Raw genomic sequence first — 20,216 nt, forward strand, 5'->3', positions numbered from 1 at the left:
ATAGTAATGGTAGGCCTGTGTGTATGTGGGAGGGGGGTTGTTTCCTCCCATTTTCTTGATTCTTTTTCTTCACCTTTCCTTTTGCCCCATGTTAGAAACAGAGTCTCCTCTGGGGCTTGCTCCCATTTCCCAGGGTCTTGCACCTTGTGAGAGGAGCGATGGTCTCTGAGCCACTGACAGGTGAGCAAACCGGCTGACTCCAGACCAATGGGAGGCTCCTGGGTTCCAAATGGACCAATTAGCATATTTAGGCACATTAAATAACTGGATAAGTAGCATTTGCCTCATTGTCTTCGTAGTACAGACCCTTTGGTTTTGCCCGTGAAGGATTTGAAGGCACAAAAGAAAATCTAATTTTTTTTTTTCATTTGATGGCTTTAATCCATCCTCACGACTTCTGCCCAAGGCCAATAAAACACAGCCATTCTCCCTTTGTAAAAAGAGGGGTTGGGTTTCCTTCAATTGTCTGCCCTTTTCTGTCTCCTCCACTATTTTTGTTTTACTCTGTAATTAACTTTGCATAGAGGAGCTTTACGGGCCGGACTTGTGCGGTGGACCCAGGCACTCTCTTCTCATTGCGGACCACAAAGGCCTTTTCCTTGTTCTAACCTGCGGGTTTGTGCGGCCTGGGTGGCGGGAGGAAGAGTTTGGCTCTAGTCTTCCTCCTGCATTTCACACACATTCTGCGCGCGCTCTCTCTCTCTCTTTCACACACACACACACTCACTCACACACACACACGCCCGCTCGGGTCCCTCTTGGTATGTCTTCCTTCAAGATGACAGGGCGCTGGAGAAAAGGTTGCTGGAATCAGCTGGTAGGTACTGTAGTAACCCGAACCCCACCCACCCCCTGCCTTGGCTTGCTCAGGTTTCTCCGGTCACTCCTGCCAGGGGAGAAGACGTGTAAACGCGCCTCCAGAGGAGGGGCTGGGGGAGCTGGGAGTGGCGGGGGCGGCGGAAGGTGAGCCTGGGAAGGTGGCCGAGCGCCCCTTCTGCCGGAGCCCTTCCGTGTGCTCCCTTAGGGTGTCAGCCCCAGCCCTGTTTTCCCCACTCCACCCCCCTTTTCGAAGGGATTGCCTTTTTTTTTTCCTCTGCGGCGGCGGAAATGACAGTGTGGTGCCGCCGTGGTGTCATGGTGCTGCCCCTGGACTGAGGGGAGAAAACTCCTTAAGTTTAGCTCGGGAGACACAGCCGCGATAGCATCGCGGCCGCCGTGCTGTCCCCTGCGGGGCGCGCGGGCTGGCGGATCCCGGCTGCTGCGCGGCGGCGGCAGAGGGAGCGGCAGCGAAGGCGGGCGGCGGCCTAGAGTGGTGGCGGCGGCGGCGGCGGCAGCGACCGCGGCCCAGGAGCTCGCGCCGGAGCTCCAGCCAGCTCGCCGCGGAGGCAGGCGAGCGCCCAGCGCCCCGGGGCGCGCGGAGGAGATGGCTGGCACCTGGGAACGCTATGGGTAAAACGCGCCCCGTCGCCGGGGCCCTGGGGGTCGAGTGTCGCCGCCCGCGCAGGGCTCGGCCCCGGCGCCGGCTGCTCTTCAGGTGCCGCTGGGGCCGGACGCTGACCGAGGGCTCTGGGGCTCGGTGGGGCGGGTGACCGGGCCCGCGAGGCAGCGGCGGTGGCGGCGGGGTCCCCGGCCCGACTCTGGCTCCGGCTCCCCGTCGTGCTGGTGGGGCCAGGGCTCCTGCCGCTGCCCTCCCGGGACGGAGTTTGCACTCCCGCGTGCGGGGCGGAGGCGGCCCGAGGCCTCCCGCGCGGCCGGGCCGGGCGCGGGCAGTCGAGCGGCTCCCCTGGCGCCCGGGCGCGAGTCTGGGAAAGGGCACCGCCGCCTTCCCACGCTCCCGTGGCCGGCAGCCTCGTCGGCCCGGGCGGCGCCCCCGGCCGGCTGGCTCCCGGGCGGTGCTGGCGCAGCGGCCGGCCGTGCTGCGGACGCTCTGCCGGCGGGGAGGCCCGGCGAAACTTAATCCCTTTTTCTGCCAGGGGAGCGATCCTCCAGTCTCCGTTTGGGTGGTTCCTTATTTCTGGCCTAGCTGTGAAACCAGCTCGGTGGTTGTGAGGGAAAACTTAAACGTGTGTCCCCCGGACAGACTGCCACTGAGCCGGGGTAGGTGGGGTTTTTCCATTCCTGGCTCGTAAGAACTAAGTAAATAACGGCGGAATAGATTGACAGAAACATTACTGGTGATGAGAAGGTTTGGGTTACTTAGGACTTGGTGTGCAGCACTTCAGTTTGCAGAGGCGTTTCTTCTTAGAGCAGGAAATTGGAAGCCTGGGGTCGGTCACTGGGCTCTTCACTTCTCTCTGCCACACTCCCCTGCCCGTCTTCATCATCACTCACCTTCTTCCTACTTGCCCACCCAGATCTCCCACCAGAGCCCCTGTGCTCCAGCTTTTCCACATCAACCTGTGCACCCTCAGTCTCCCAGCCATGCAGCGTGGTGCCTCTCAACCACTTTCCCTTTTCGAGGATTTCTGAGTGTGAAGCGAGGCTGTGGTGCTGGCTGTGTGTCTCTGAGGAGGAGCCCTTATAAAGGAATACATTGGAACCCATGTCAATAGAAAAGTACTGTGTGTGGGTTTCATTCCTCTGATTATCACGTTGGGCCTTTAACCCCCCTCTGTTTTCTCCCCAGTACCCTGATCAGTTCTCGGACAGTGTTCCAACAGAAGGGAGTCGGTGAATAGGGAGCTTCCTCCTCTACTTCTCTTCTGTTTTGGGACTGTTTCCTTCACCCAGTTGTTATCCCCTCCAGTCTCCCTTTCTACCTCCTTTTCACTCCTCACAGGCATGAGGGTGAAGTAGTCTTTTTACTATTTGGTTTATTCCTGCCCAATCAATTATCTTAGTATGGATATATAATGTGAATTAGATTTCTTCTGATTGTTCCTCACAATTTGATTTATGTGGTTGAAATACAGGTCTAAGAGCCAGGAAGAACAGAGTTCATCCCAAATCTGGTGTTGCATTGGCTTGTACCCTTAAGACATTCCTATGACCTTTCTTTCATAGTTGGTGCACTTGTGTAGAAAGCATAATATTGTGTACTGGGTATTGTGGGTCTTGGCTTGGTCCTTTGAAGATGAAAGCATTCTATAAATCCTCAGCATTATGCTTTACAAAGAAAGCACTTCATTTACCTTTTATTGGGTTAGTGGATTGCCTGGGTATAAGTAGGAACCCTAGCTTACTGAGAACCTTACTCTGCCATTGTTAGCCCTCCTGGGAGCCAAATCTATCATCATACATAGGTACTAAATTTTTTTTTCCTTCAATTTATATTCAACTGAATAAAAACATACATACAATTCAGTAGGTATATAGAGTTATGGTGGTAATTTTCAGTTGAAGCTTGAATCATAGCACATGTATTTCACCTAACAATCTGAGTCAGTCTCATTTGAAACCATAACCTCACCCATTTTTAGCTTGTGTGGGGGAAGTTAGTTAATTTCTAATAAAAGAGACATAAATAATTTTAGGTATGGTTATACAAGCATAATTAGCATCTAGCAGCAGAGAGTCAACAATATTTATTAAGCTCCTACAGTATGTAAGATGCAGAGTCCTGCTAACTGGCCTGAAGCCCCAGACTTGGCTTAGTATTTCAGCCTCCTGTTTGTTCTAGACCTAACTCCATACTTGCAGCTCCAGGATTAGGACAGGGAAGGACTGTGCAGACAGGGGTAGAGGCCAGGGATATGCAGGAGTGGTTGTGTCCCTCCTATTTACCTTCATGACTACCAGAATTCTCATCCAGCATGTTGTGCCGTGCAGGGCCACCTCTGGGAAGTACTGCCACAAATCAGAGCGACTCAGTTCCTTTATGAACATATCACCTGAACAGCACAAATTGATTTAGATGCAATTGGTTTAGTTAATCCCTCCTCTAAGAGCTGGGAAGCTTGCTCCAACTTGCAGATCTTAAAGTAGTGCCAGTGGAGTCTCATAATTGCATACAAATATTGCTCTGAGTAGTGAGCCTGTCCATTCCCTCATCCCTCCTCCCATAAAATCTGCTGACACTACAACAATTGACAGGAAACTACAGAAGGAGTATGTCTTCATCGCTCAGTGAATCTCATTGGCTTGATGAAGAGGAGAGAATGTTGTCTTTTCATTCTGCCCCTTAGAACTCAGATTCTTTTTCTCAACAGGGACATAGAGCCCTATAAAGGGTGAGGACAGGATTGAGGCACAGAATATATCTCAAATGGCTGTTCTTGGAGGTACCTGCTTGGCCTTGTGTGTGTCTGTCATTCAACCTTTATAGATCTTGGTAACTTCCTAGATGTTGGGCTGTGCCACTCGGTTACTAGTAGAGGCCAGGAGGTGCTCTATTTCCGTTTAGTGTTAAGGTTCTGCTCTCTTTTTGGTGCAAACGAGAGAATGAGCCTCTGTGTGATGAAGCATCTCCTTACTTAAGCGGGATGTCTTGACTTAAAAGCATTGCATCTTCAAAATATTAGGTGTAATATGTTGATTCTGGATTACAACAGTTTAGGAGAATTCAAAACTGCTCACTTTTTGATGAATGTAATTTTGGTACCAAGGTGGTGTATTTCAGATCTCTTAAAAAAACATTGTGTTCATCACTTAGCAGTGTACAGAAGAGACTAGAAAAGTGTTTCTGAACCAGCATGTTGGGTCATGCTAGCAAGTAAGAAAACCAGAGTGGTGTTGAGACAAGAAATTTCACCTCCAATTAATGCCCCCCACCAATTACTAGTCCCCTTTTTATGTACCCTGTCCTCCAAGTATCAATATATATTTTTCTCTCTACTTTCATGTGTTAAGGCATTAACTTATTTTGGGGGGGGACAGAGTTTCACTATGTCACCCTCAGTAGTGCCATGCATCACAGCTCACAGCAACCTCAAACTCTTGGGCTTAAGCAGTTCTTTTGCCTCAGGCTCCCGAGTAGCTGGGACTACAGACAGGCACCCGCCAGAACGCCTGGCCATTTTTTGGTTGCAGTTGTCATTGCTGTTTAGCAGACTCAGGCCAGGCTCGAACCCACCAGCCTTGGTGTATGTGTCCCGTGCCCTACTAACTGAGCTAAGGGTGCTGAGCCAAAACATTAACAGTTTTTGTGGTTTCTGGAAGTGTGATGCTCTTTCTACTTGTTTCTCTCTTTCCATTTTCTCCTTCATGACCATAGGCAGATAAAATCTTGGTAGTCAATCTCCTAGCTTCTGCATCCTTCCATCCCCACACTCTGCTTTTTTTTAAAGATAGTCTCACTCTGTTGCCCTGACTGGAGTGCAGTGGTGTCATAGCTCACAGAAATATCAAACTCCTAGGCTCAAGCGGTCCTCCTGCCTCAGCCTCCCACGTAGCTGGGACTACAGGTGCTTGCCACTATACCTGGCTAATTTTTTCTATTTTTAGTAGAGTCATGGTCTCCCTCTTGCTCAGGATGGTCTGTAACTCCTGAACCTCAAGTGATCCTTTTGCCCCTCAGAGTGCTAGGATTACAGGTGTGTGAGCCATTGCACCCAGCTTGCATTTTCCCTTAGAAATCCTATATTAGGTATAAGATGTTTAAAATATGGTGGTGAGATTTTGAATAATGTGCCAACACCCTATCATTCTCTTCTGCATGTGGGGTTTACCTGAATATACACGAGGATGTTGGTTTAGCCTAAGTGGGTTAGCAAAACATCATTTGAGGTAGTTATCCTATTTGAGTTCTTGTCTCCCTGCAGGACTCTAACTGCCTGACCTTGTGCTTTGTCTCAGCCTCTTTCCTGAAGGTCCAACTCTTCTGGTTGATGACCGCATTCCAAGTCTCTGGATCATCCTTTTCTAGAGACCAGATGATCTGATAACAAATACATTATATAATCTCTAGAACTGTATGCAGTGTGCCCAGATAGGAGTGTAATGTATCGACCTGGCAAGCAATGCTAATTCAGGTCAAGGAAGTGTCTGAATATTATAGTGAATAGCCCAGAGATAGGAAAATGGTATAAGGTTCAGAATCCTGAATTACATCTATAACCCTTTGTTCAGTATTACTAGGATCCATGTGGTTCCCAGGGAAGTAGAAGCTTGATTTCAAGTAGGCCCTTGCTTTCTGTCCCTTGTTTATGACTTGAACAGCAGCATGTCTTACATGCATAGTTTGGCAGTTTTATTCTGTGGTGGTAGAGATGACTGCCCATCCAGGTGTACCACCAAACATATAAAAAATTGTAGATAGCTCATTGGGTAATAGAGGTTGGGAAAAGCAGTCCTGGAAAAGATGGAAAGCTATACTGGTACCAGTGGGTAAATTAAGTTTATTCTCCATTTGTTCCCCAGTTTTGCAATTGTCAGTGTAACCTGCATTAAGATAAAGGTGTTATGAATTATATTTAGTATTCCTGTCAATTATCATGTGTTACCTTGGCTTACCTTGGCAAATTCATTTCTTGGTGACTTAAATTAATCTTTTGTCTTTGTAGTAGGTTTAGGACTTTTAGTTCTGCTATTATAATACTCATTTTAATGTTTATGATGAAATAAAATACCCAATGGTTGGATTTAGGAGCTAATAATTGAAAAGAATATCATTAAATCCATATATTCTAAAATATTAAGAAGGCTTTAATAACCTATTAGGCAGGTAATCAACCTCCTGTTTGGAGCTCTCCCTATGAGTGATGAAAGCTAAAGAGAAAAGAAGAGACATAATTGTTGGGGGTGGGAGGAATCAAAGTCTAAAGGGGAAGACATGAGCATAAGAAATACCATAGTCAGGGTGGTGCCTGTGACTCAAAGGAGTAGGGCGCCAGCCCCATATACTGGAGGTGGTGGGTTCAAACCCAGCCCCAGCAAAAAAAAAAAAAAAAAAGAAAAAGAAAGAAATACCACAGTCAGACCCATCATCCTCCAGAAAGAAATCTTACAGAAGAAAGTGGTTGTCCTCCATTATGTCAACTATGTGTTTGGGATTAATTTCCAAACATTTATGGCTTTTCTTAATAGCTTGCCTTGTATCTGTCATCTGTGAATGTGTGGTGAGAATGTATTTGTAAAGCAAGTTAATACTTAGATTTTTATCCTCATCTGATCCTCAAAGAGCCTGTGAGATGGGTAGGACAAGTATTTTTCATTCCATAGATGAGGAAATTGTGGCCAAAAGAGTTCAAAATGACTTACCTAGGATTGCTCAGCTAATTTGGTTTAGATCCAGGATTACAACCAGGCTCTGTTATGAGGATCAAATAAGATAATGGCTTTGAAACCATTAGAAAAGTCTAAAATGATATACAAATGTAAGGTGACTGTTACTTATTTATTTTTATTGTTTGGGTTCATTGAGGGTACAAAGAATTAGGTTACACTGATTGCATTTGTTAGGTAAAGTCCCTCTTATGATTGTAACTGTTATGATTAACTATGATTGCTGGCCACCCAGACCCTTTCTTCCTAGGTTTCTATTTTCATTCTCTGTCCAGGGGTCCTCAAACTTTTTAAACAGGGGGCCAATTGGAGGGCCGGACTGCGGGCCCCGGGAGGAGTCGGCTGCTAAGCAGGACAGGCAGTGGCAGCAAAAACACCCAATGGGTCTGATAAATGTCCTAGGCGAGCTGCATGTGGCCCACAGGCCTTAGTTTGAGGACCCCTGCATAGAGTACAAATTCTATACAATAGATGCTGTTTGTGCCCCCCCACATTATCTTTTTTGAGCTTCAAGGGGTCCTATTCTAATCATAGTGTTTTGGGATTTGGTTGTCATTTTCAGTCCCAGGAGATTTTCCCATTAGTTTATATTCCCATACGACTTCCCTCCCCTTTAGTTGCCTTCCAGAACAACCATTATATCTCTCTTGAAGTACAACAGACAAAACCACCACTGTACCTCAGCCAAGAGAACGTAATGTATTTTGTTTATTTCCACTTCTTATGGTGATAATGTCCATCTCATAAGATTTGTGTTTTTAGGAGCTAGTTTCTAATAATCTAAGGTGTCTTTCCTATGTGGTAGCAGATAGAGAAAGAGCTCTATTATAATAGGATGTCAGAGCCAGAAAGCATCTTAAAGAATCATCTGGTGATTCTAGTCCAACTTGAACATTTTACAGTTGAGGAAACATCAGACTAAGTGTGGACTCATTTGCTCATCCCCCAAGGCAGGGAGACAGTTTCTACTACTGTACTTTAAGGAAGAGCTTATAGGACATTTTAATGTTAATATCCTGAAGAATGTTTATTTTATATTAATTGCTTTTTTAAAAAAACCCTACAACTCAGCAGAATTCTGAATCTACAACCCAGAGATCAGGCTTGGTTTCAAAAACTCATGGAAGTGAAAGCCCAGAGCCAAGTTCTGCAGGTCTGGAAGATGAAAACCAGACGGAATATTAACTGTTGAAATAAGTGGGCATTTAATTATACTCAGATAACATTTGAAATAATAGAATTCTGCCAAGTGCAGACCATGGCTTCTCTCTTGATCAGAGTTAGTTAGATTTGGAGGGTAATGATGAAATCAGTTTTTTTAAGTGTAGAATGCATTGCTTTTTATCATCTTCATTGATTATCCTCTTCTATATTTCTATCCAGTCACACAGCCATATAATACTTCCTATAGTTTATTCTCATCAACAGTTTTCAGATGTCTCAGCCTGAAGGGGAGTGTGCAGGGTGAAGATGAACCATATGGAAACATATTTTTTAATAGAGCAAGGGCACATGCATAAACATACATATTTGACTACATGGCAGTAACTAAATAATTTGGAAGGGAACTAATCAGGGTGTGTGGATGTGGGCATCCATTTTTTCTTAATATGGCAATTGGTTCTGCCCTCCCAGGCATTTCATCAGTGCATTTTTATGCAAAAGTCTCACAATTACCTTTCCTGGGGTCACACTCTATCAGGTTCATACCTTATCTTTATCATTAGCACACTGTCTAACTCTTATATAGATTAGTGATTCACAAACTTTTTGAAGTTGCAACATTCTTCCATTGTTCAATTTTTGTTGTGCCACTTCTTCCTGCTAAACCTATTTCATGATAATAGGAGTAAAATATTTTTCAGGTGTCACATTTTTTTTTAAATGAATAAAAATTGGGAGCTGATAATTTTCCTTTTTCCTTTTTTTTGAGAATTTTCTAACCCTTCTCAATAATTAGAGACATCCTAGGGTATTACAAAACTTAGACAAGGAATCACTGACCTGGAAATACAATCCAAAAGAGTTCATAAATACTACATAATTATACAGTTGTGGTTCGGCGCCTGTGGCTCAAGTGGCTAAGGCGCCAGCCACATACACCTAAGGTGGCGGGTTCGAATCCAGCCTGGACCCGGCAAACAACAATGACAGCTGCAACCAAAAAATAGCCGGGCGTTCTGGTGGGCGCCTGTGGTCCAAGCTACTTGGGAGGCTGAGGCAGGAATCTCGCTTGGCAACCACTGGTCTACTTTCTCTTCCTATTGGTTTGCCTATTATGGGTGTTTCATAGAACAGGAATGATATAATATTTGGTATTTTGTAACTAGCTTTTTTTACTTAGCATAACGTTCTCAAAAATTATCCATGCTGTACCATGTGCTAGTATGTCATTCCTTTTTATAGCCAAATAATATTCCATTATATGGATATACCACATTTTTAAATATATTCATCATTTGATGGATATTTATTTGGGTTGTTCCCTTTTGGCTATTATTAATACAATTGCTATGGACATTTGTGTACAAGTGTTTTTTTTTTTTTTTTTTTTTGCAGTTTTTGGCCGGGGCCAGGTTTGAACCTGCCACCTCCGGTATATGGGGCCAGAGCCCTACTCCTTTGAGCCACAGGCACCGCCCTGTGTACAAGTTTTTGAGTGAGCTTTGTTTTTAATTATTTTGGATATATATGTAAGAGTGGAATTGCTGGGTTATATGGTAACTTTACATTTAACCATTTGAGGAACTGCCAGACTGTTTCTCAAAGCATCTGCACCATTTTACATTCCTTCCAGCAATGTATGAGGGTTCCAATTTCTCCACATCCTGAAACACTTGTGCTGTTTTCTGGGTTTTGTTTATTTTTTATGATAGCCATCTTTGTGAGTGTGAAGTAGTGTCTCAATATGGTTTTAATTTGCATTTCCCTAATGCTTAATGATACACTGAGCATTTCTTCTCTTGAGCATCTTTTCATGTGCTTATTGGCCATTTGTAAATCTTTTTTTGAGAAATGTCTATTTAAATCCTTTGCCCATGTCTATTCAAATCCTTTGTTCATTTTTCAGTTGGGTTATTTGTATTTTTTATTATTTGAGTTTGTAAGAGCTCTCTATATTTCTAGACACTAGACCCATAAAATATGATTTGCAAATACTTTATCCTATTATGTGGATTGTCTTTTTACTTGTTGATAATGTTTTGTAGCACTAGCAGCTCTAAAGTTTTATTTTTTTTTGAAATGGGGCCTTGTTTTGTCACCCAGCTTTGGGGTGTAGTGGTGTAATCATATAATAGCTCATTGTACCCTTGAACTCCTGGGCTCAAGCTATCCTCCAGCCTCAGCCTCCCAAGTAGCTTGGACTATCGGCACTACCACCATACCCAGCTAATTTTTTTCATATATATATATATATATGTGTATATATATATATGTAAGTATATATATATAGAGAGAGATATAGATATACACATATATATATGATGCTGTTTCTAATATATATTTTATATATATTTCATGAAAATTTATGATGCTGTTTCTAACATACATTTTCATATATATTTCATATATATATTTTCATATATTTATTTTCATGAATATATTCATATATTATTTTCATGAAATATATACATGAAAAATATATATATATATGAAAATATATATTAGAAATAGCATCTCACTGTTTTGCCCAGGCTAGTCTTGAATTCCTGGCCTCTCATTTCAGCCTCCCAAGATATTGGGATTATAAGCATGGGTTACCACATCTGGCTAAAGTTTTAAATTTTGATTTAAAACTTTAGTCTTTTTTTTTTTTTTTGAGACAGAGTAACTGTGTTGCCCTGGGTAGAGTACTGTGGTGTTGTAGCTCACAGCACTTCAAACTCTTGGGCTCAAGTGATCTTCTTGCCTCAGCCTCCCAAGTAGCTAAGATTACAGATGCCAGCCACAATGCCCAGCTGGTTATTCTGTTTTTAGGTAGAGAAGGGGTCTCACTCTTGCTTAGGCTGGTCGTGAGCTCCTAGCCTCAAGCAGTCCTCCCACTTTAGCCTCTAGGGTGCTAGGATTATAGGGGTAAGCTACGACCTGGCCTTCATTTTTAGCTTTGTTACTTGTAAACAAGTGTGACCATGGACAAATTATCTTTCCTTGTAATAATTGTACCTAACTGAAAATTAAATGACATAATGATTTAAAGGGTACTGTAAAGGTACTTAGGTAATCAGGGAAGTAGGGAAAATGGAGGATAGTTGAAAGGATGCTAAAATGTTAGGAGTAACTAGAACAAGGAGACCTCATAAATGAGAGATGATCAAGCACATGTTTGAAGAAGTTGAAAAATGTATTCAGTTCTCCAAAATTGGCTAAAGCAGTTATTATATGATAATAAAGGCAAACAGGATACAAACAGTATAGAGAAGTTACTTACAATAAGTAACAGACAGTAACCATCTTATAGTATTCATATTCTTTATGGAGTGAAATCAGTTAAGGTAGATTGTTTTAGAGCACCAATGTGTGCATTTTTTTTTTCCTTTCAAGGACTCTTATATATAGCTTTCAACCTTCTCCCCATAAAAACACATATATGGCATACACACAACATTCTGAAGTTCTGGGATGTTCATAAGTCACTGGTTAAAAATCCTATTTCAGCAGCTGGGTATTGTGGCGCGGCCTGTAGTCCCAGCTACTTGGGAGCCTGAGGCAAGAGAATTGCTTAAGCCCAGGAGTTTGAAGTTGTTGTGATCTGTGATGTCACAGCACTCTACCAAGGGCGACATAGTGAGACTGTGTCTCAAAAAAAAAAAATCTATTTTAGGCTGGGTGCTGTGGCTCATGCCTGTAATTGTAGCACTTTGGGAGGCCAAAGCAGGAGAGTTGCTTGAGGCTAGGAGTTGAAGACCAGCCTGGTCTTCACAGAGAGAGCTTGTCTCTACTAAAAAAAATTGTGTATATCTATTGTCCCAGCTACTCAGGAGGCTGAGGCGAGAGGATCATTTGAGTCCAGGAGTTTGAGATTGCAGTGAGCCATGATGATGCCACTGTACTACAGCTCAGGCAACAGGGAACAACTTCTTGCCTCAAGACAAAACAAGAAAAACAAACTTATTTTGACCTTAACCAAGGCATTCTCCTCATCCATAGCATACCTTCCTACTTTCATTTCACAGTGAAGTTTAAGTGTCATGCTGACTCAGGAACAAATTTTGAGGCTCTGAGCAAAATTCAAGAGCTTTTCCTCTGTACAGAAGAATGTATATGGCACCCTCCTAAGACTTAGGAGAACTGTGGTACTCTTAATTGCTTTTATATAGCTTCCAACACTTATGCATGCCTTTCAGCAATACTCCAGACTAACCCAGGTAGCTTCCAAGACAGCCATTAAGGAATGCAGACATACAGTTCTGGAAGAAATAGTAGTAGAAGTGTAGTGTGACATGGAGATAGGTCTGAAGAGAGACGTGTGACTCTGGAAGGGACTCAAAGCGAGTTAGGCAGATTGAGAAAAACTCAGAGGGACACAGAAAGACAAAAATAGAAGCAGAAACAAGCTATTTAGAAGTCCCCTCATAAATAGTCAAGATAAACTTCAGTGAAGGAGGTGAGATGATTGAAATAAAGGTGTAGGGGAAAGAGCACAGGTATTGGCATTAGACTGACCCATGATCTGGTATGTATGTTCTTGATTGATTGACTTAATGACACTAAGCCCCAGTTTCATAACTAAAAGATAGACATAGTAATAGTAACTTCCTTACAGGATTCCTGAAAGAATTTAGTGAAATAATGTGTAAAGTGCTTAGCTGAGTACCTAGAAAGCAGGAGGTGCTCAATAAATATGAGCTCCCTTCTTCTGGTTAAGGGTTGCTTCACTAACAGTTATTGAATACAGTACCTAGTTTGGGTGAGGCACCATGCTGTGAATAAAACTATGAAATAGTGCCTTCAAAGAGTGAGAAGAGTTAGCTGGAGATACAAATATGTAAATGAAATAAAAAAGAATGTTCAGGAAGCTACCAGTGGTTGAAGTGATAAACATGTAAATGAGAGAACTCAGTTTTCTAGGCTTGGATGTTGATAATCACCAGATACAGAAAATCAGGAGAGGAGCAGATGTGCTCTCTGCGTCTTGTTTTGCTTTGTGGGAGTGAGGATCAGCATGACAAGTTCATTTACAGATACGCTGAATTCGAGCATCTGAGGGATATATCAGATGGATCTATCTAAGGCAATCTTCCTGCCTTCACTGAAAGTTGGAATCCTTCATCTCTAAAGTCTTTTCCAATTCTCAGATTCAATTATATGTGTACATTCTAATTGTCTTAGTGTTTCATCTCTGTAGATGAATGCTGATGGATGTTATAAGCTACAGAATACCAGCCACCAATTTTCTAGCACTTACAAATTGTAAAATAAAAAATGCCACATGTCTCACTTTAAAAAAGTGGCTATACAAACACATGAACCTACTAACCCAACTGAGAGTGACTGATTTACAAAACAATTCTTTACTGTTATAGCCCAACTTCTATTGATTTCCATTAAATAGCTAGTTAGTTTAATGCACTTTTAAAGGTTTGATTTAGAAACAGATTTTAGGTATACATCTATTGTACTTATACACAAGGTATAATTGTATTCAGTATTTCTGTATCCTGTGAGATATGTAGAGATCACTGATAAATGACTGTCTGAACAAATATCAACAGCAGAGTCAAATTTTCAAGCCCTGATAAGGGTCCCCAGTGATAGATGATGAATAAGAAGCTACTCAAAAGCAAAAGGTGCCTTTCTCTTCCCTATAAATAGGATTAACATTTTCAGTTAATAAAATATATTTTATATCTTTTCCCTAGTTAAGAGTAACTTAGTTGTGTGTGTGTATTTGAGATACAGTTTCACTCTGTTGCCCTAGGTAGAGTGCTGTGACATCATAGCTCACAGCAACCTCCAACTCTTGGGCTCAAGCAATCTTCTTGCCTCAGTTTTCCTATATATATATATATTTTTTGTAGAGACAGAGTTTCACCTTATCACCCTCGGTAGAGTGCTTTGGCATCACAGCTCACAGCAACCTCCACTCCTGGGTTCAGGCGATTCTCTTGCCTTAGCCTCCCAAGTAGCTGGGACCATAGGCACCCACCACAACGCCCAGCCATCTTTTGTTGCAGTTTGGCCAGGGCTGGATTCAAACCCGTCACCCTCGGTATACAGGGCTGGCGCCCCACCCACTGAGCCACAGGCACCACCTTCAATTTTTCTATTTTTAGTAGAGACAAGCTCTTGCTATTTTTGCTTAGTCTGGTCTTCAACTCGTGAGCTCAAGCAATCCACTGCCTCAGCCTCCCAGAGAGCTAAGATTATAGGCATGAGCCACTGCACTCAGCCTTATTTATTTATTTATTTTTATTTTTATTTTTTTTGAGACAGAGCCTCAAGCTATCCCCCTGGGTAGAGTGCCATGGCATCATGCTCACAGCAACCTCCAATTCCTGGGCTCAAGCGAGTCTCCTGCCTCAGCCTCCCAAGTAGCTGGGACTACAGGCGCCCGCCACAACGCCTGGCCATTTTTTGGTTGCAGCCATCATTGTTGTTTGGCAGGCCTGGGCTGGGGATTCGAACCTGCCACCTTAGGTGTATGTGGTTGGCGCCTTAGCCGCTTGAGCCACAGGCGCCGAGCCTATTTATTTATTTTTGAGACAGAGTTTCACTTTGTTGCCCTGGGTAGAGTGCCCGGGCATCATGGCTTAGTGCAACCTCAAACTCTTGGGCTCAAGAGATCCTTTTGCCTCAGCATCCCAAGTAGCTGGGACTATAGGTGCCTCCCACAATGCCCTGCTAGTTTTTCCGTTTTTAGTAGAGACAGGGTTTCCCTCTTTCTCAGGCTGGACTCGAACTCCTGAGCTCAAGTGATCCTCCAGCCTTAGCCTCCAAGAGTGCTAGGATTACAGGCATGGGCCCCCACACCATCCTTTTGTGTATGTGTGTGTGTGTGTGTGTGTGTGTGTGTGTGTATTTTAATTACTGGAAGACCCATGGCAGTAAGTATGTGAGTGTTTAGTGCTGAAATGTCTGTGGGAGAATAGACAGATTGACCTTCTTTTACTAGCTGATGCACACTAAAATAAAGGTTACCAGATCTGAAAATTTTTGGCTGCTTACCTTGTTAATTTCTATTTAGATCTTGATTTTCATCCTGTTATGTTTTAGGAAGGATGAAAAGACACATGGGAGGTGACCTTTATAACAGGCTTGTGCTAGTACAGTGGGTGTTTAATAATAAAAGCAAACTGAAGCCACAAGGTAATATGACTTCCTCATTGACCAGCAACCATTGCTGAGTAAGTTGAAAAGTCAAAATAATTCCTCATTTGGTTTGATGAGATGAAACGTTTTCTGTGGGTGAGGAAAGAAAAGTGAGAGTGAAAACTATCATCTTGGCTAAGTGGCCATGTGCATTGGGAGCAGTGGCTCCTGCCTGTAAACTTGGCACTCTGGGAGGCCGAGGCGGGTGGACTGCTTGAGCTCAGGAGTTTGATACCAGCCTGAGTAATACCAAAACTTTATCTGTATTAAAACCAGAAAAACTAATGGGGTGTTTCTGTGTGCAGCTGTAGTCCCAGCTACTGAGGAGGCAGAGGCAAGATGATTGCTTAAGCCCAGGACTTTGAGGTTGCAGTGAGCTATTGCACCATGGCACTCTACCCAGGGTGACAGAGTGAGACTCTCTCAAAAAGAAAAAAGAAGACCAGGCACGGTGGCTCCTCCCTGTAATCCTAGCACTCTGGGAGGCTGAGGAGGGTGGATTGCTTGAGCTCATGAGTTCAAGACCAGCCTTAACCAGAGCGAGACCTCATTTCTAAAAAGTAGATGGGTGGGCTCTTTGCCCATAGTTCCATGGTTAGGGCACTGGCCACAAGCACCAGGGTTGGTGGGTTCAAATCCAGCCTGAGCCTGCTAGGCCCGAGCCTGCTAAACAATGGCAACAGCAACAACAAAATAGCCAGGCATTATGGCAGGCACCTGTAGTCCCAACTACTTGGGAGGCTGAGGCAAGAGAATCACTTGAGCCCAGAGTTTGAGGTTGATGTGAGCTGTGATGCCACGGCACTCTACCCAGGGTGACAGAGTGAGACTGTCTCAAGGAAAAGAAAAAAGAAAACTATCATCTTTGGTCTCTAGTAGCTCAGTTTATTAGAAGTAGGATGGAATAGAAATTTCCATGTATGATAATAGGAAGTAATTCAAGTTTACACTCTGAAGAAGAGCTTATCATCCTATACCAAGCACTATATTTTTCTAAAGATCTCTCTTTTTCATGCAGGCTTTCCGAATGGAATCTTTTCAGAAAGTAGAGTTAGTTTAAAATATGGCCTTGTTATTCTCCCATGGGATGTGAAATAGGAGTGATTCCTATATTTTACCTTGAAGTGAAATAGAGAACAATATTGGGGAATAGAGATTGAGAATTTTGCAGGGCCTCAGCCTCATCATAGCCCAGGACAAGAGATGCCAGTGGGATCCATGCCAACATTGTGAGCTGGAATGGTAATGTTAATCAGTCAGCCAGGATTCAGAGGTAGCCACTCGGTTCTATTTATTAGTGCAGGAAAATAAACTCAGGCATTTTTCAAAAACAAGGTTTGAAGGGGGAAGAAAGGCTTCCTGATTAATTCCCAAATCGCTTTCTTATTGCTCAAGCATCCCTGGGGAGCCCGGCATGTAAAGCTTCCATTGGTTAGTGCATAATTATGTTATATCCACTTCTCCTTTGAAAATGCTTAATGACTTTCGTATTGTATTCTTCACAGGTGAAAGCCCAGCCTCTGTGGTTCTTAATGCCCCAGCAGGATTATTTTCACTAAAGATGGAAACACTGGAGTCTGAATTGACCTGTCCAATCTGCCTAGAGTTGTTTGAAGACCCCCTTCTGCTCCCTTGTGCTCATAGCCTCTGCTTCAGCTGTGCCCATCGCATCTTAGTCTCAAGCTGCAGCTCTGGTGAATCCATTGAACCCATTACTGCTTTCCAGTGTCCTACATGCAGGTATGTTATCTCGCTTAACCACCGGGGCCTGGATGGTCTCAAGAGGAATGTGACCCTGCAGAACATTATTGATCGCTTCCAGAAGGCTTCAGTCAGTGGGCCTAATTCGCCAAGTGAGAGCCGTCGGGAGAGGACTTACAGGCCCAGCACCGCCATGTCTAGTGAGCGAATTGCTTGCCAATTCTGTGAGCAGGACCCGCCAAGGGATGCAGTAAAAACGTGCATCACCTGTGAGGTCTCTTACTGTGACCGCTGCCTGCGGGCCACACACCCCAACAAGAAACCTTTCACCAGCCACCGTCTGGTGGAACCAGTGCCAGACACACATCTTCGAGGGATCACCTGCCTGGACCATGAGAATGAGAAGGTGAACATGTACTGTGTATCTGACGACCAACTGATCTGTGCCTTATGCAAACTGGTAGGTCGTCACCGAGACCATCATGTCGCATCCCTGAATGATCGATTTGAGAAACTCAAGGTAAGGGATCTGGAGAAATATCCCTTATAAAACTTTGTCTCTTAGTACACAGTTATACAGTTAGCAAGTTCCATAATAAAATAGATCATTTTTCCTGTGTGACAGATGAGTTAACTTTAAGTTGTTCTCAGGGGGAATAACCTACTCACCTACAAGCTCTCACAGGAACCTGTCTCATCTATTGCATAAACCTTATTGCATTCATATTCTTCTGGCCAATTCTAAGGGAGTTAGCCCATGGCCTGCTACATAGTGCATTCAGGGAAAGAGCACCCTCTCTCCTCATGTAATTTGCAGTAAATAGTGCACATTACATATCTTTGTTATCATCTTTCCTCCTCTTCTTTCAAGTATGTGAATACCTGTGTAGGTGTACTATAATTAGCATATGTGCTGATTTGCATGTGTGTATATAGCAATGGGAAGGTGGGGTATATCTCTGTGGAGGTGGAGGTGGAGGTGTCTGAGCATATCTATGCAGATGAAAGATTTCTGTGGAGGACATTAGCGTATGTTTGTGTTTGCACACGCTGTACACTAAAGAAAAAACTGTTTGGCATTGGCCATTACAAATTGCCATTAAACGCTTCACACAGGGTTCATTCTAAGCCTGTCTTTAAAAACAAAACAAAACAAACACACAAGAAACTTCACCGTGTCATGAAATCAGAAGGGATAATCAAGTATTTGAGCTATAAATTTAAATTGAAGGCAAAAAATACTTAATCCAGTATCAAATTTTGTGCCAGTGTTCACTATTATCGGCTACAGACTGAAGCACTTGTTCAGAGTTCTTGCATTAGAAGTTCTTAGTCTCTTATTTGTGTTCTGTGGACAGAGTTTTCTGGAGTTGTTATGTCACAGAATATTTATGAGCAAGTCTAAATCCTCCTACCTCACATTCATATTAACAAATGACAGATATAGCAAATTGTTTTTATCACCACTTCTTGCCTGCTGTGTGGTATCCTTTCTCCTAAGAAAGGAGCTATTTAACAGATTCCAGAAAAAAGAAAACATTTAAATGGTTAGCAAGATTACCACCCTAAACTAGGCCTGAGTACATAAATCAGCCTAAAAGAAAGACTCAGATAGGATAAGAGGAGGCTAAGAAGGCAGTGGAGATTTCCCTCGTGCCATACTGTGGAAAACTCATTATAAATAATGTAAAAATTACGTTGGCAAGCAGTCAGAATCGGATACATTTTTCTCTTCTGTAATTGGTTGCAAGTAATACTGACAGTCATGCTGACAATGGTTTGTGTGCCTGTTTTGGTTATTATTTATATCTAATATTTATAATTTTGTACATATTGTTTATCTTTTGATTTCATTCAAGGTGATACTCTAATTTATATCAAAGCTGCAGAGAGGAATAATCTCATTGACTTCAATTCTCAAATTTATAAAATGTTGGGCCTTTGACTTGGTCTAGTTAAAGCCCTACACTTTAAAGTTGAATAAACTGAAACTTAGATAGGTTAAGTGATTTGATCAGTCACAGAACTGATTAGTAATAGGAGAGCTGGAACTGGAACTCTAGACAGAGTTAACTCTCCTCTCTACTGTAGCCCACTGCCACTTTGTTTTGGACCAAAGTTTTTCCCATGAAATGTGATTTGAAACCTAACTTTATGTTCTTGCAACTTCACATTTTATGGGTCATAGATAAATGATTAATGGAATCAAGGAAAGGACATACTGTATAAACTTACAGCTTTAAAATGGCAAAAGATAGGGGTGGGGTTGTAGAAACAGTGGGGGATATGGAAAGGATAGAACAATCTCTGCCAAATATTTGCAGGTGTTGGGACTACAATAAGGCATTGGCCTTGAGAAAATATTCCAAACAGAAAAATCTGTACCCATATGTACTGTTGAGATAACAAAAAGACTGGATAGAATAAGCCTGTAGCTACAGAACACCAGCTATTTGAAAATATCCGAAAACATGAAAACTCTGAATAATTGATTAGATATTTGGCATCATGCAGCTATAGCCCTCATCTCCAGGGATAGATGGAACACAAAAGCAGTTTTACCAAAAGATACTTTCATCTGTGACTAATCAGTAATTTTTGGAGAAAGAAAGCCTAGATTTTGAATAGTTTCCTTTTAATATTTTAGGAAATGTGGAGAAAATTCTGATTATAAATTAAGTGGAAACTATTTTTGCTCATTTTTGGATGGAGACTGGAAACATATGAATCATTCCCAACTGTGTGGTTCGTTATGTTGTCTGGAACATCTTGGACTTTGGGGAGGGAAAGGGAGGTGCTGCTTGTGTGTGTGTGTATGTGTGTGTGTGTGTGTGTGCACGGTGGGGGGGAGGTCACTGGTTTGGTGCCAAGTGTAAAAGGATATTAGTTGTCCACATTAAGTAGAGAGGAAAACTGACTTTTAGTGTCACGTACACTCATGTCTTTGGGTTAATTTTTTTTTTTTTTTTTTTTTTTGAGACAGAGCCTCAAGCTGTCCCCCTGGGTAGAGTGCCGTGGCATTACAGCTCACAGCAACCTCCAAC

At 42.9% G+C, this 20,216-nt stretch overlaps 1 protein-coding gene across 1 annotated transcript in view; it reads left to right on the forward strand.

Moving 5' to 3' along the window:
- Positions 1-1,109: 1,109 nt before the first annotated feature.
- MID2 (midline 2) overlaps positions 1,110-20,216 on the forward strand; it is a 112,226-nt gene continuing 93,119 nt past the window's right edge. Inside the window, exons 1-2 of the mRNA XM_003799727.3 lie at positions 1,110-1,449; positions 16,977-17,692. Coding sequence (XP_003799775.1) covers positions 1,446-1,449; positions 16,977-17,692 — 720 coding nt within the window. The 5' untranslated portion in view covers positions 1,110-1,445. The remainder of the gene's footprint in view (positions 1,450-16,976; positions 17,693-20,216) is intronic.

This window comes from Otolemur garnettii, unplaced genomic scaffold (assembly GCF_000181295.1).
Source record: "Otolemur garnettii isolate 467f Iridium unplaced genomic scaffold, OtoGar3 scaffold00155, whole genome shotgun sequence".
Taxonomy (NCBI): domain Eukaryota; kingdom Metazoa; phylum Chordata; class Mammalia; order Primates; family Galagidae; genus Otolemur; species Otolemur garnettii.